Genomic DNA, 16,699 nt, shown 5'->3' on the forward strand with positions numbered 1-16,699 from the left:
CCCAATGTGAAATTCACTGTGGAATCTAAACCATAAGTAACAACAAACAGGCTCATCCCACAGGTTAAAATACTTCTTGAAAATAATTTAAATCATTTTCAACACCCTTAGCATTAGCTCTTTCTCTGCTTTAGAATAAGCCACTCAGCTTTTCTTCAAATGTGTTTTGGCTTTTTTTTTGGTTGTTGCTGGTTTTGTTTGTTATTATAGCTGGCTATGTTTTCTCTGACAAAGGGCACAAAATTAACTAAAAGCAATAAACGCTATGCTTTCAACAAAACCACATTTAACTGTTTTCAAAGTTTCACAATCTTTTATTACACACTAAAAAGCTACTACTTTTTCATATAAGAAACATGCCAAGCAAGGGGGAAGAACTAAACATTGCTTAAAGACAGATGACAGAACACTTGTATCCAATAGCAAGAGCTTAATTACATCTTTTCTTCTTCCCATCCCAGAGAATCTGACAAAGCTTTATTCATCAATGTCTATTTTCTTTTTAAAATTCAACAAACAAAACCCAAAAGGAACTTAACCTGAAGAAATCCAAGATGCTCCTGAATATTTTGTTTCTTCTCTGTGATAAATGATTCAAAGTGCATCACAGCCCTTGTGTAAGCCTTAGAACGAAAGGAAGCCACAGCTAGTGTATCCTGAGGTATGAGGTCTAGAAACCGTGTCACATTTTGGTATTCTCCATAGTCCTCACTTGATGCTATAGAGAAAAGACATTTTTGAAAAGCCTGTCCACTGAAGTTTCATTTATAAGAATGACCTTATGCAGCAGAAGTCAGTTAATTATTCTACAATTTGTGAGATAATCTGATTAATTTAAGATCCCATTTTTCTCTTCTGTCAACAATAATTTATTTAAAACAATCCTGGTGAACAGCCTACACCTTACAAGACAGCATAGACTATGTTAAACTGAATGTTTAGAAAACTACCAAGAAATTAATGTGGTTTTTTTGTTCGTTTAAAATCTGTACTTCTTACAATAGGCATTCAAAATAATGAATTTGGGGTGGGAGGGCGTGGAACTCACAATACCACGGTAAGAAATCATACAGCAGATTAACATTATTTGAATATTGCTTTCTTAAATGGTCATAATATGAAGTAGCAAATTTAAACAGTTTTTGAAGAATGTAAATGCCACTTTATATAAAATAAGCATCACTCACTTTTTAAATCACCTCTGTCTTTGCTAGACTTGCCAGTGTTTTTCTCAGCAATAACGATTTGAAACTTATGTCTAGCCCACTGAGTGAGATGATCAAGCATGGAGAACACTGTCTGTGTGCTCAGCTGACTTAAATCAGATGCACTGTCTTCAAGTCTCCTGGTAGACTGGTCATTATGTTTCAGAACAGCCATAATCTCCACATAAACCTACACAAACAATATGACAAACCACAGAACTGCCATATAGGCGTCAAAATCATAGGAAACAGCAATGAACAAAAAAAATCAAGCTAAAACCCTAGATATTTTAATTGTATATTTTAATAATTTTGGGGTGCTTTGAAAGCTGTTTGTCCCACAGTCTTAAGAGGAAGAAATGGCTAACAAAGCAGCAGTTGTTGTCACTAAATTCCATGCAGGGAGAAAGCCTTTGAAAAGCAAACCCTGGGATTCAGAATAACCATCACAATTACTGGAATTTTAGGTTTCAAGACACAATGAATGCTACTGCACTTCTGCTGTAATACAATACCTCAAAGTTTGATAAGAGTCAAGTTATTTACTGGCTACTGGATCACAGATCTACTTTTTTATATGTAAGTAAATACCAGGCTAAAAGACCTGCTTGCTGTTTGTTAATAAACATAATATGAATTAACATACATAACAGATGCTTATTGTGGATGTACTCGTTCACACAAGAAAAATCATCACACACCTCTACACACCCAGAATGTTTAAACTCTGGTATCTTGGCTGTGAAATTTCAAATTAATAGAAAGTAAATCATATTTTTCAGTCTCTAACTTCTGCCAAAGCAAACTGAAGGAAAGCAGACTGGATGATTCTTTTCTCTCCTATCCTTGATTTGCTACAAAATTTCTATGAATCCTGCTGTGCATCAATCTGGTAGCTAAATATTTTTTCCATTTAAGTTTTAAGTGTATGCAAGGGGGAGAAAAAAATATGGGTCTGAATTCTTGAAGGTATAAAAGTTCAATTTATTCCTTGTTGCACTCTGTTCCTCTTTGTACTACCCCAGCTCTTGATGTTATTGCAGTCATAATTAACTGCATAATATCTCGTCCTAGGCCCTACTGAAGAAACAGATGGCAATCCACAGAAAAGCAGTTCAACACAATTTTGTATGAATTTATTCAAAGCCCTGCCAGAAAATTTATGTTATGAATCCAGGAAAGGAGTTTAACTTCTCTACAATTTGTTCATATAGGTCTACTGTAACTCTGCAGAGCTGAGCAGCTCTTACAAAGAACAGCTCCTGAACATTCCTATGAAGAACAATACCATCTCAAACATCTCACCTCTTGTTGATCCTCTTGACTGCATCCCAACAAAACATAGACAAGGATGTGCGGAAGCAGATAAAGTGTCACTTTATAGTCGTTCTTCATCATAATACTGCAGCAATCGAAAACTTTTCTGGCAAGATCATGCCGCACCTATAGAAAAATATTATTTCCATGAAAAGCATCATTACATCATTAGAAAAATGCAAATGCCTCAACAATTAATAGGCTTCTTTTTGTTGACAAATACAAATTCTATTCCATCAAATAATTTTAAGATACTTCTCTCCTACAGAAGATTTAATCAGACTTAAACCTGCAACAGGGATGCCAGATGACAGCTGCTACTACTTGTATCAATTGCTGATACATGTAAGACAGAAAGACAACCTAGCTTTGTTTACATGTTCCACTTCTCCATGTTTTCTACATCACTGTGAGCTTGTACTAGCCACAGAAAAATGCTTAAGTTAAGGCCAAGAGTTTACAACTGCACTCAGCCCTTAAAAGCTTGCAAAAACTAGGAAATTTTGAAGATGTTCAACTCTTCTGTCTGAAAAAGAAAGAGGACGGTGTAGCTACTGAGGTATTTTGATTAAATTTACTTAAAGTGGTTGACTTAGAAGTAAAATTTTCAGTGGTTCACTTATATGTTGGAAAGAGAAAAGGAAAGGAAGAATAAGACAAGTACTTTTTATGTGTTGGGACTGTGGAGCTATAAGAAAGCAAAAGAAACCTTTCAGAAACTGAGAAGGCAAATTTGACATTTTCCAGAAGCATTTCAGCTACTTCCCATGAGCCTTTGTCTGTGCCTTCAGCTATACAAGAGTCTCTGGAAAAGGGCAAGCTTCCTAGACTTTTGGCTTTGACAGTGTCTGTGAAGCCCAGTCAAGAAGCAACAATGTTGGGGAAGGGAAGGTGCATGGTTACCTTGATGATGCAAGCAGGTATGTGCTTTAACAGGCCTATAGCAAACAGGCATATTCCCCCATCCACCCCTGACTTTCAGAAACCAAAATGTGGTTTAAGTGTTGTATAAACCAATACAGAAAGCAACTTTATTCTCTTACCTTTGTTATAAGATAACCTGCCCAAGTTGCGGACCATTCTGCAAAATTATCCCCTAATTTGCTTAAGTAAATTGGCTTCTTCATCTTAGACCAATTTACAGACTTTTGATAACTCTTGTACCTGTAATTTTAAAATAGCCATTTAATAATACTATCTTTTTAATTTAACATAATGAAAAACAACAGCACATTGTTAATTATGAAGTTACCTAACTGGAATCTTATTAAGCTTCATCTTCTGAATCTTTTACAAAAGCATTAAGAAAATACTTTCAGTAGCCAAAAGCTTTTATTCTAAAGCTTCTTAAAACAAAACGTGAAATACAAACAACATAACACATTACAAGGATTTTTAAGTATACTTCGAAGTGCTGTTCAAATCAGTTTTCAGAAATTAAATTTGATAAATATTTGAGTATTATGTTCTAGACAGGAAAACCCTAGAACATAAATGGCAGTCAAGAAATGCCAAAAAGTTTGTCTTCCAAAAAGGTAAAACTTATCAAAGATAAGCATGGCTGTCTTCACGAGGAAACAGAAACATTGCTAATTATTTCAAATTAAGGTGCATATATCATTCTAAGTTTTGTTCACATTATTTTTATCATTAATCCAACAAAATGAAAAGACAAATTAAACCCCAGTTGAGTTCCTCTCCTACTTCTTTCTATAAAGGGTAACAAGTAAAGGGGCATTAATGGATTTGAGTACAAACTCAAATTCTAGTGAGAATTTGTACAGAGGAAACAAAAGCTTCAAAACGTTGCGTAAGACAATGCTCTAGGGACAAACAGGCAGATGTGGGCAAAGTTTGAGCTCAGTGTTTTGCTTGATTTACAGAGAATCATATTCAAGGAAGTGCTAATTCAGCTTTACATAGAAAGAACTTATTTGAATTTTGTATATACACACATCACTCTTCACAGAAGAGGACCATTCACAAACCCAAATTACGATATTGCTAGCCTAGTGGAAAAAAAGAAAAGTTTTTAAAGCTGTTATAAAAAGAAATTGCTTAAGTTGATATATACCGTGTATTTAAGTGAGGTTCCAAGATCTCCTGCACATGCTCAGGAAACCTCCTCCAAAGCCTGGAGCCTGGGCAGTCAGAGTGTGTCTCTCTACAGTCATAAATAGACAGTAACTCCTGAAAACGCATGGTTTACATGACCAAGTTAGCACTGAAAATATTTCATGACCACAGCAGTAATGAAAACTGGCGTACATACAGAAGCAATGAGACAGAAGTTACAGAATGCTTAATTCAGAAATTATAACTGCAAAAATTTAATCCAATACTGTTAATCCCCTATTACTAGGCAGTGCTGATTTGAACTAACTATTGATTCTCTAGATTCTCCAAGCTGGTGTTTGGACCATGTTATCTCTTATTCTTCACACCTGCCAATAAACAAGGACTAGAAGTTAGTTTGATTCCTCCTTATGCATAAGCTAATGAAATCTTCTTATTCCACTGACTACAAGGGGCCCCTTATTTTCTCTTGGAGCAAAGAATTCTCCTGAAGTTTTCACAAAGATATTGAGTAACAACAAAAATCCAAGAAAAAACCCAAACACCAAAAAACCAATGACCAAATCAGTTTGGAGTTGCCAAACCACTGAAAAGAATAGTAGGCTCCCTTTCAGTTACTTCTTATAAGCATAAGCATAATAATCCTCTTAGGACTATTTACTGCTTTTCATTTCTGCCTATGGAACCTGCACCATTTCTAAGAAAGCATCAGGATTCCTACATGAATCACTATGTTTGGACTGTTAGTTACCTCTGAAACATCAGATCTCTCCTAAAATATCATGACACAAAAGCAAACAAATCTTCTTTTATTTGACAATTCCCCAGAATTCTAAGTGAGCACTAAAGAGTTTAAAAAATAAAAAAATCACTACTCTGAATAACCTTCTACCTTGCAATTTAAAGCTCTACAAGAAAAGTTTCAAATACTTAAACACGTACTTTGAAATGTACTTTTATATTGCATAATTCTAAGTTCAGTGTGATAGGAAATCATTTGTGAAGAAAAAATAGGATCTAACCACATATCTTACCTGAATTGCATATGCTGCAGAATCCTGAGCCCGAACATTATCAGCATAAGCAAGGAACGCTCTGGTCAGTTCCATTAATAATCCATAGGCAAAATTTGGATCCTCCACACCAGCCTCCATCACAAACAGAATGCCAGTGTTATTAAAACAGAGTAATCGCTCTGTCTTTAATCTATGAATAACACTTTGAAGCCTAACTCTAAACTGGTTTATGTAAGAAAGCAAGTGTAGATTCCCACAGCCTAAAATTGAGGTTCCCTACTCCCCAAGTACTTTTAAAAACCCCTTAATGCTAAGCACAATACTACAGCAATACTTCTTACCACAAACGTAAAATGCTTTCCTTGAGTTTCGCTTGTTGAGAAGTCGAGCCTGCCAGGATCTATGGCTCCCAGTTCACCTAAACATTCTCCACAAAGTAGTCGGGCTTGAGAATTTGCATCCTGGCAGCCGATAAGAAGTACAGTTACCAACTGGGAGATGACTGGCTCCACAGTTTCGCTGTCTGTTACATACTTTATCAATTTTTCCTAGGAGGTTGAAAAATAAAGATGAGTTTACTATAAACTCATGGTTGTAGAATAACAGTCTCAGATATTTTTCATCTGTAACTCACTCTTTAACTCTGTATTTCATTTACCCTTGACTTTAGGTTAGCGAGTCAAATACTGTCAATTTGTAACTATAGCCCATTGCCATATTATTGCTCACGATCCTAGGAAGAACTAAACAAATGAGTAAGAATGAGGGAATTGGAAGTCAATTAATAATGCTGTCATGGCAAATACTGTATTTCATTACCATGCACCTCTCTACTAACTTTATTTTCCTTCCTTGTCTTACCAAGAAAAACCTCTCTTCTACATCATCTTTTTCACTTATCTGTGACTTTTCTTCATGTGTTCTGATACTTCCTCTCAATTTCTTTCATGCAGCTGTTGTCATACCTTCCGAGTTTGCTGCCATTTGTATCTTTATTATTTCCTTTTTGTGGGCCATTTCTTCACTCTCAAGTCCTACAAAGCCCAGGGTTTCAAGTCCTTTGATCAATGCCCATCATTTTAACTGGATGACCCTTCATTTTGGCCCAGCTTTTATTCTCCAGTTCCACATTTAGTCCAAACACAGAAAAAAATTTCTCTTAATAATGTGATGAAGTTTGCAATCGTTACGTTTAATGAAAACTGAAACCACAGCAAACATAACAGAGCAAATAGTTTTACAAGCTGTGGAACTAATTAAGTTTGATTTGCCTCAATTATTTTTATGGACTTCTAAGAAAGACATGGCAAGATTTTGCTGACCTGAGCTGCAAGAATTACTCATTGGCCAGGAATATACATACATAACGATTGTTTGTTCTTAAGCTAGGATTTTTTTAAATTTCTGACTGAAAAGAGTGTCCCACAATTGTATAGCTATTAAGGGCATAGATTTGTTTATTGATTTATTTATTAAATTAAGTCACATACACCTCTCTGGGCATATAAACACACAGATTTGTGAAGCAGTATCTTCAACTTACATATGGCTATAAAAGTTATTTTAGTATAATCAATTAATTCAAATTATTGAGGGTATAAGGCAAAGACGGAAGAGGAAAAAAATATTAAAGGTGTGAGGTGGTCACACACATCTTAATTCTTTCAGATATTACACTCACACACACAAAAAAGCAGCCTTTAATGTATTAGTCTCCTGATGCAAAAGCCATACATGTTCTAACAGAGAACAAGCCCACACAATAGATTGCTGAAATGGACTTCTTAAGACATATCTTTCCTCAGAGTTGAAGAAAAGATAAGAAATGTTGATTCAGCAAGGCTAGTGGTACATCCCACAGATTTGGAGGATTTGAGAGTCCTCTCGCAAGGAGACATGATGAAAAAGAACCCCTACTCCCCATTACATTAAGAAACAGCTAGCTTAATAATTTGAGGAGAATACCACAGTTCATGTTAATATCCAGTAACAGTGATGATTTTTATATTGTTGGTCCAGATGTGACTGATTTATTTTTATTTCTACTGAAGGCAGTTTTCTATACCTGATTTCTATATAATGTTTCTTTCAGGTTGGTAAGTGCATGAATACGAACATCCACGTTCTCATGCTGAATAGCCCTCATAGACAGCTGCAGTGTTGTCTGCAAGTCGGTGCTTTTGGAGGATTCCTGAACAAGACATGACATTAGAAGTTCAAGTTAAGCATAACAAGAACACAGCTAAGCAACATCTCAACACAAGTGAGAACAAGCACAAACAACTACCTTTCTGCCTACATTCTCACCTACATCCATAGACCACAGACTCATTGTTTCTTAAAATGTTTTCTTCAAAAAGTGGCTATATTTACACCTCTGTGCAAGTATAATGATTGCATAAACAAAAGTAATTAAATCAGAATAAGCTGTTTGGAGTACCTCATTATCTGAAAATCAAATTAATTTTTACTTTTGTTACCTCACTCCCACTACATAATTGCTACTTCCCATCTATTACCTAACCATTCTGACAGCAAGCAAAACAAATAGACCACGGAGTGTTGCAGCACAATCAAACTAGTCGGCTGCAACAAGGCTTTACTATTGGTCAGATTCTACTGACTGTGCTGTATCTCCCTCCTCCAGAGGTCAGACCATACTGCTCCTCCTCCATCTGACCCCCTCTCCCACCATCCTCAGGGCTACTTAACCACTTAGCAGGAACGAGCTACAGCTGCACATTGCCCATGTCAATCAACCCACTGCCTTGGAGGCAAGGCCACAGCTGCATGTTATCAATGCTGATCAACCCACTGCCTTCATTCCTCTACAACAGAGTACTCCTGAAAATAGACAAATTTTGTTAGCTTTAAAGAGAATATGGAAGGGGGATCAAATTAAAATAGTTTCTCTTGTAACACAATCATTGCCATAGCTTATACTGCTGATTTTCATAATATCTTTAGTCTGAAAAAGTTGAAAAGTGTTTAAGAGATGCTACATAAACAAGCATGTTGAACATGAGCGTATTTCACTCCTAAAGAAAAATCAGAACCTGCTTCAAAGTATTCCTGCAATACACAAATTCTGTTTTGTTGTGGAAGCAGAGAAGTACTATTTCCACTTAACAGTAAACTACATATTTTCTTCATCTGTCATTAATTCATTTGACACATTAAAAATAAAAAAATAAATAAAAGAAGCTGTACCTTTCTGTATTCCTGAAGGACGACCTGAATTTCTTTTAATTCCGGAAGGTCAGGCAGAAAATATATTTCATGTAAAAAGTCTCGCACTGCATCCCTAATAGTTAGCAAAAAAAACATTGCAAAGAACATAGCAAACATTAGTTGGATCGGGAAAACCTTAAAAACCCATCAACAGAAAGCAATGAAATGTAATGACAGGAACAACAAAGGCTTGAAAAACAAAAAAGTAAATTCCATGGATTTTTATCTAAGTATAAATATTAAACAATTTGTTTCTCTTGTTACTTGACTAAGCCACAGGTATTCCTCCTCTACGCTTTAAATTACTTTCTCTTCCAAAGACAGTTCTTTCCAAAGGTTTCAAAGTTGCCATTCATCTCTACCAGGACTGGCTGCTCTTATTTTGGACACTGGCCAAAGGGTGAGCATAATCCTATTTGATGTGAATCCTGTTCCAGTTTTCCTCATAAGAAAAGGAAACACAACCAAAAAAAAGAATTCTGTGTTCCTAACATGAAGGAATCTCTTTCAGTTTTGCTGATATGGGCTTCTACAAGAGCCTTATTACTCCTGCTGTCGCCTTTTATTTTGAATACTGTTGGCATGATAGAGTGCAAGAAAAATGACAACCCAACAAAAGTAATCAAGATAAAAACTATCATCATTCCTAAAAAAAAAACCCAAATCATAATTTTAAGCTAAAAAACAATAAAATAAAAAGAATTAAGGCTCAACACTGTTGTGAAAAAGTGTCACAAAAATTTAAGTCTTTTGCATTAGACTGGTTTTATTTTCAGTTGGTGCAAGCACTTGTGAGGAGGCTGTATGAAATCTTACTCAACATTAAATTCTGTGCACTTAAGTATAACTAATTATTGAAGGAAACAAATAAGTAACTAATTTCCTATTTCCAATCCTGTACACTTCTCTCTAGCTTACAGTAAACGTTAACAATCATTGTTATCCTCGCTGTGTGCCCTGTAGAGGGAAGTCTGCTTCTGTACCAGCACAAAACAACACGGAATCAGAAAACCTGGCAAGGATCAGTGTCTGAACGAGTTGTAAGTTGGCCATATCATCATGTATTTTTAAAGGACAAAATAAAAACACCTTTTCAGATGAGGCTATTATTTGTAAAAGTTCACAATCTCATTGTAATTTAGAGAAGTGGGACTTTTATAGAACACACACAATTTTGCAGAAAAACAATTTTTCTCATCTCAGTGCTGGACAACTTTAATTAAGCATCATCCCCATTTGTATTGCAGAATTTAATCAACATAACTGTAAATATTTTGTACGGTACCTGTTCTCAACTATGAGAAAGTAAAATACTGCTGTAGTTTCCCTTGGCTGGATATGTATTAGGGGCAATAACACTACTATCACATGACTAAGCAAGGAGCCAAGGTATGAATGGTCCAGACTTCGAACAAAACAATCCCAGGCTCTAAACAAGAAAAGACAACAAAACAACAGTAATCAATGATGTTTTTCTCTGCATAAAGATGTTTTAGGTGAGTCATTTAGGTGAGAAGCATTTTAAAGTTACTTCAGCTCTATGGTTTAGATTACTGTCTAGAACAAAACAAAACAGTGTATTCAAGGACACAAATGGCATGTCACTGGGCACACTATCAGTTCACCTGCAACACAGTTCTGGAAAGTCATCCTTGTATCTTAGAGCTGTTCGCAGCGTAGTCATCATCTTCACTCTTACTGAACTGATGTGTTTGGGACCCATGAGCTTCATTAAAGACATAAGACTGTTCAAGGCCTAGACATAGAGAAATTCATTTTAGTGTATTAAGAGACTCAGTAAAACATAGACAAGCCATATTTTCTAATAAAACCAGGCTACCTCAGTGTCGTGATTTAGCCCCAGCTGATAAAGTACCATGCAGCCACTCACTCACCCCTTGCCACAGGGATGGCAAGGAGAATCAGGAGGGAATGTAAAGTCAAGTCTTGAGATAAGAACAAATTAACAACTGAAATAAAACAAGTAATAATGATAACAACTACTATTATGAAAAGGAGGGAGAAGGGGAGAGAAGCAAAATCCAAAGCGAAGAGAGAAAAGAAGACAAGAGATGCACAGTACAGTTGCTCACCACCCACTGACTGATGCCCAGCCACTCCCTGAGCTGCAGTTCGCCGGCCCCAGCCAACTCCTCCTGTTTATATACTGAGCAGCATGTTCTAAGGTGTGGGATATCCCTTTGGCTAGTTCAGGCCAGCTGTCCTGTCTGTGTCCCCTCCCAATTTCCTATTCCTCTCCAGCCTCCTCCCCAGCAAGGCCTGAGAAACTGAAAAGTCCTTGATTTAATATAAACATTACCTAGCAACAACTAAGAACATTTATCAACACTATTCTCACACCAAATCCAGAACAGAGCACTGCAACAGCTACTAAGAAGAAAATTAACTTTATCTCAGCTTAAACCAGGACAGTTGGCTTAAGAAACCATACTCTATAAGACATCAAATGCGGTCTGATGTTTCAATAAACAATTGGGAGGTTAGAGAAGAGAATGAAAGGGACTCTGTACTGACAGTGTTGTAACAAAAAGTTGTTATTTAGGCTGTTGATAGATTGATGAGGAGTAACACCAAAGGATACCATTAGTTATAGAATCCCGTTATAGGATAATTGACTATATGTCCAAAGTTTTAGAAGCTGAAAAGAGTGGGGTTTGGAAATACAGAGAAAACAAACATGTTTAAAAAAAACCACAACAAAACACCAACAACAGAATTGACATACAACTTCTGGCAGAAGTGATAGGTAAGCTTCATGGAACAGGTAATAGCTCAGTTGTCAATGAGACTGAAGAAGGACAGAAGAGAAATACTGAGACACAGAAAAAGCAGGAGATATTTCAGCCACAGTAACACTGTACCAAATAAGGTAGTACAACATCCAGCATAACAAATCAGTAACAGAGAAAGAAACTTGAGCTTAAGGAAAGGTCATGGAAGGGGAAACTCACCAAGAACAAAAAAAGCAAGAAAAGGTAGAAACAACACCAAGTGCAGCAGAAGAAATACTATACAAATGAAGAAATGCAGAAAGCATAAAAATAAGAGGCTATGAAAACGAGATCATTCCAATGTGAATATCTGAGAAGCAAAAAGCTTGAAGGAACACCAGACAAAATGTAGTCTGTCAATGTAAAGGTTATATATATTCTACCATTGAAAAATTCCCTACAGAAATCTGCACTGCCTCTGTGAGGTGGCTAAAAGGCCTGTCTTGTGGTTAAAAAAAAACTGTCTCAGCAAAGCAGAATTTTCAGACTCTGTCTCAAGTTGTGAGCTTCAATTTCTCTAAATGGTCTCTACTGTAAAACTCAAAGGAGCTGTTTTGTGAGAAGCAAAACAAATAAAGCTGTTTCTCTTGGATTTGCATGTTTTTTTTCTTTAGCTTTGCCCTTTGGTGCCCTTGTAACTGTTCCCTGCAGTAACTCCAGTTTTCTCCAGATTCCCTCATCCTACACTTCATTTCTTTCACACATATAAAACACACACATGGATTCCTCCTCTATAATTACTGATTGACTGACTTGTTAGATGTACCATGTCTAACTAACTGAAATATATAATTACCTGAAATGAAACATGAAAGAAACAAAATAAAACTTTGAGCTTACACAGAAGTCCTACCCACAGTGAGACCAGCAGTTTTCAAGCATCGCATCAGAGCCTTAGTACCTTTGAGACTTCAATGACAACTGCACAATCACATAAATAAGTCTGGAGTATTAAAGTAGCCCTTAATTTTGAATATTAAGACAAAGATAATCAAGTTTATGCACCATTTTTTTATCCTCAATGCCAACACTGGAACTCAGTAACTGCATGTTAAAAAATGCCAAGATACCAAGCAATTTAGGTTGCAGATAATCAGCCTGTGGAGGAAAAAGAAAAAAAAAAAGAAAAGTAAAAACTCCAAGCAATCTTACTATTAACATATTCCTAAGCTATAAGAAATTACAAAGCAACTATGAAATGCTAATTCGGAAAGACAAATGAGAAGAATCCCAAATACATACACTGCTCCTTATGAAGTATCAGCACTAATGAAAGACATTCCTATTAGACTATAGGGTTTTTGCTTTGGTAGGGTTTTGGCATTTGTGCGTCTTCTTTGTTTGTTTGTTTGTAGTGGGTTTTTTGTTTTGGTTTTTTATGCATATTGGGTATGTAACTCCGTTACAGGAACACGTAATATGAAATGCCAGCCTTTCCTCCACTTCGTTTTCCCCACCAAATAAGTGATGTTCAGAGAATACTAAATTGTCTTCACTCTCAGACTGGAGAAAAAAAATATCACTGAACAGAACTGAACATGAATATTTTTATGTCCTTACCATTTGTTCAGGTGATGTTATTTCTCTAGGTCCCTGATAAGGATCATCATGAGATGCAAATGTAGCCAATATTGACAAACCATTGAAGACTTGTTGATAGTGCTCTCCTATACGCAGCAATAATTCATTATGCAGCCCCTGGTAGTCCTGTCTAAGCAAGCTGCCCAGTTCTATTTCGGTCTCATTCTATAATCAAATAGCAAACAGAAACCAAGTCTTCATTTCATCATAATGAAACTAGCACGCTGAGAAACAGAAGGCATTTGACTCTGGTTGATTTACCATAGAAATCAAAGAAAGCTTCTAGTCAGCTCAGTGTTAGATAAACAATTTTTTTAGTTTTAAAGTTCACAAAATATCTTACAACAGTTCTTCAGAGCCAACAGAACAGATTATGAATGACAAGAACAACAAAACTTCTGCATACACAATTTCCCCACCTATACTTTGCAATATCTTAACTTTAATAAAGCAGAAAGCCTGCTATACATTAATTGTTGCTCCTAATCTGCACATATAATAGAGCAAATGCCAATTTACCTTAAGGTAATGAAGCGCCCTCTCAAGCTCATCCTTGGAGCAGGAACAGACCAAATGAGAGAAGATGTATTTGAAGTTATTGATTAAAATCTCTCTTCGGTTTACATTCAGCTGTTTTGCTATGGTCCGAATAAGTGTGGAGGCTGCAGGACTAGCCTTGGCTGCAAGGTCTGGAAGCAAAACTTGTAGGGTCCGCTGGTAAATTAAGAACAACACAATAGAAAAAACAGGCAAACAAAAAAACCCTCCCAAACCCCAGGGTTTGGCTTTGTTCCATTTGTGTCAGTACAACATTACACATCTCTGGTCATACGTATGACCACAGGTATGAATAAAGAACAACTTTAAGATGGAAATACCCAGGAAAAATGCAGATAAAATAAATTACTTAAGGAGGTGCTTCACCTAATCCATACTGAGAAGCATGCAAACAAAAGTGGGCTAGCATTTTTTCTGTCTATACAGATTCTCCACAGAAAGAGATCTTGAGAAAAAAAAACCAAAACCCTACAAAAAATCCGCAACACAAAAAAACCAGACCCAGACTCAACACCACTCCCCCAACCTACCAGTCAACTAGAACACAGCTTACTTAATGGTTGTGCACTTCCCATCTACCAACAAGCAAAATGTGAGTATGAATAAGAAGCTACTTAGGCTTCAAGACTGACAGATATCTAACCAGATCAGGAAGAGATCTATCCACGGAACAATATCTTTCTTCATTTGAAGCAAGAAAGTACACACCATGCACAAAATCACACCTTACAGATAATTCCTCCAAGGGCACTACATCATTAATATCAATATGCGCTATGAACACTCCAGGCCTTAGTTACTTCATCATGTCATACATGAATTAGCACTGTGGCCGCTGCTGTAACTCCTTGATAAAACTGTCCCTCTGCATTTGAGCTCCCAGTTGCAGCAATCCCAGAGTATTCTATACTATAACAAAGAGCAACTAGAGAAAAGATTCAGTTTCATGACATTCACTGAAAATTTGTGGACTAAAATAGAAATCCACAAGCATGCAAACACGCACACAGTCAAAAGTAAAACGGACTGACCAACTTACTGAGAGAAAGCGATTTAGATCTGGAAAATCAAATACACTGGCGATCTCAGATAACATGTCCAGAGCCATTTCTCTTTGGTGAGCAGCTGTTTGATTCTGTAGCTCATTACCCTGGCATGGAGCACTTAATACTGCCATCTGGCTGGAGTGCAGGGATTCTACTAGAAACTAAGCATGAAGAAATATGTACTTAGTATTACTTTCCCCTTTTTCATTCCCTAAAAATAAACACAAAGTTTTGCTCCTCATTCTATGCATCTGTTTTTCCTTCTCATTCGTTGCATAGATTTATGATTATTACTTTGCAACAGAACTGGATTATCATTTACTTAATAACCACATTTAATTTCACAACCCTGGATTCAGACATTGCATTATTAAAAAAGTATTCAAAATTAGAAAAGTTTGCTTTTGATAATTTTCTTCTAACCGGAGCTCCTGTCTTTAGATAAAGGGTGTAAGAGAAAAACCAAATCAATCACATCAGTCTTATGCCTGTGGTACATTGACTTCAATTCCAATTTAAAATCATAGCTTCTTGTGGCAAAGGTTCCATACAATGCAAGAAACTATATATAGAGTTCCTTTATTTCAGAATAACAGCATCTAGGGAATAAGAGAGAAAAGCAATACTGTTGAGGGGAGCAGATCATGAAAAAGTCAAAGACTTCCCATCCTTCCTGAATGTTTGTGGGTTGTGGGTTTTTTAAATCATCTCTTTCTTGTCCAATGAGATTTCACCTTGTAAAATACTGTAATTTTAACATCATTTTCAAAACACACAAAAAGAACCATCAACTCTTTTTACCTGACAGATAGGCTTCTTGTACTGACTGAAAAATGCTTGCAGTTTTATGGACTTTGCTGCTGCCAGGGATCGAATTTCTGTGTATGCTGCTCCAGCCACAGAAGCTGACTTGGACAACAAACAGTGTAACAAATGCAAGAGGGCAAATGGTACCAAATCTCCTTTTGATGCCCTTACAAAATAAGCAGAAGAAAAAGAATTACAAAGGAGAAAAGAATCACTGCATTAATAACACTACTTCAGAATATACGATACCATAATGCAAAATGACTCATCATTCTATTTGCATGGCTTATCTATTCCTATGACAGGGCAAAAGAAAATGAAGAATGTTCCATACGAATCAACAGCATGGAACAGTTGCAAAGGTCTCTGGACCACGGCTGACCTTGAAATAAGTAATTTACTCACATTTACACCTGAACAAAAGGTTACTTTGCATCACAAACTGACATTGCAATTTTCACTGTACTAACAAAAATACCTTCCAATATCTCCTGTTGTGAGAATCAAGGTATCTTTAAGCTCATTATTTCTTGATATTTTGGCATTTGTATAGGCTTCTTTCATTCTTGAAACTAACAGCTGGAACATAGGAAAAAAAACCAAAAAAAATTTAGAGCATTTGACATTAGTGAAAAAAACCCATAGTTAAGTTAGGAAAAACAACAGAAAACAAGTAAAAACTCACCTCTTTTATGAATCCTTCTTCAGAGTCTAAGGATTCTAGTATGTTCTTTATGCACTCACTGAAAGCCACTCTGACAGCTTTGTCTGGATCTTCCATTAGATTTAATAAAGACCCAACAAGAACCTTCACACTGGACTCATCAGTGTTAAAATCCAGATGTTTGCAAAGATGAGGTATATTATCTATAAATGCTGGGTGGCGAGGAAAGGAAAAAGTATTTTTAATGTTTTGTAAAAATCTATTGAAGTGCACAAAACAGTGATGCAAGTAAGCCATAAAGCACACTGTATTTTTTGTTAATCGGAAGAGTAAGTATTGTCAAACCAGGCACACTATTTAAGATTCACATTTTATCAAGTATTATGTTTCTATATATAGCCATAGA

The 16,699-nt window shown here is 36.2% G+C and overlaps 1 protein-coding gene across 3 annotated transcripts in view; it reads right to left on the reverse strand.

Annotated features, from left to right (window-relative positions):
* Positions 1 to 16,699, reverse strand: part of ATR (ATR serine/threonine kinase) — a 42,711-nt gene that overhangs the window by 16,848 nt on the left and 9,164 nt on the right. For 2 of the 3 annotated variants that reach the window (XM_055723528.1, XM_055723530.1), the window contains 18 exons: positions 16,315 to 16,505; positions 16,108 to 16,208; positions 15,624 to 15,795; positions 14,816 to 14,983; positions 13,738 to 13,932; positions 13,198 to 13,383; positions 12,643 to 12,735; positions 10,471 to 10,601; positions 10,131 to 10,274; positions 8,825 to 8,918; positions 7,680 to 7,805; positions 5,956 to 6,162; positions 5,633 to 5,746; positions 4,597 to 4,712; positions 3,566 to 3,686; positions 2,511 to 2,648; positions 1,188 to 1,395; positions 540 to 718 (listed from right to left, as the gene is read on the reverse strand). In XM_055723528.1, coding sequence (XP_055579503.1) covers positions 540 to 718; positions 1,188 to 1,395; positions 2,511 to 2,648; positions 3,566 to 3,686; positions 4,597 to 4,712; positions 5,633 to 5,746; positions 5,956 to 6,162; positions 7,680 to 7,805; positions 8,825 to 8,918; positions 10,131 to 10,274; positions 10,471 to 10,601; positions 12,643 to 12,735; positions 13,198 to 13,383; positions 13,738 to 13,932; positions 14,816 to 14,983; positions 15,624 to 15,795; positions 16,108 to 16,208; positions 16,315 to 16,505 — 2,684 coding nt within the window. The remainder of the gene's footprint in view (positions 1 to 539; positions 719 to 1,187; positions 1,396 to 2,510; positions 2,649 to 3,565; positions 3,687 to 4,596; positions 4,713 to 5,632; positions 5,747 to 5,955; positions 6,163 to 7,679; positions 7,806 to 8,824; positions 8,919 to 10,130; positions 10,275 to 10,470; positions 10,602 to 12,642; positions 12,736 to 13,197; positions 13,384 to 13,737; positions 13,933 to 14,815; positions 14,984 to 15,623; positions 15,796 to 16,107; positions 16,209 to 16,314; positions 16,506 to 16,699) is intronic. The other variant, XM_055723529.1, reaches the window with a different exon arrangement.

The sequence above is a fragment of the Falco cherrug genome, chromosome 11 (genome assembly GCF_023634085.1).
Source record: "Falco cherrug isolate bFalChe1 chromosome 11, bFalChe1.pri, whole genome shotgun sequence".
NCBI classification, from domain to species: domain Eukaryota; kingdom Metazoa; phylum Chordata; class Aves; order Falconiformes; family Falconidae; genus Falco; species Falco cherrug.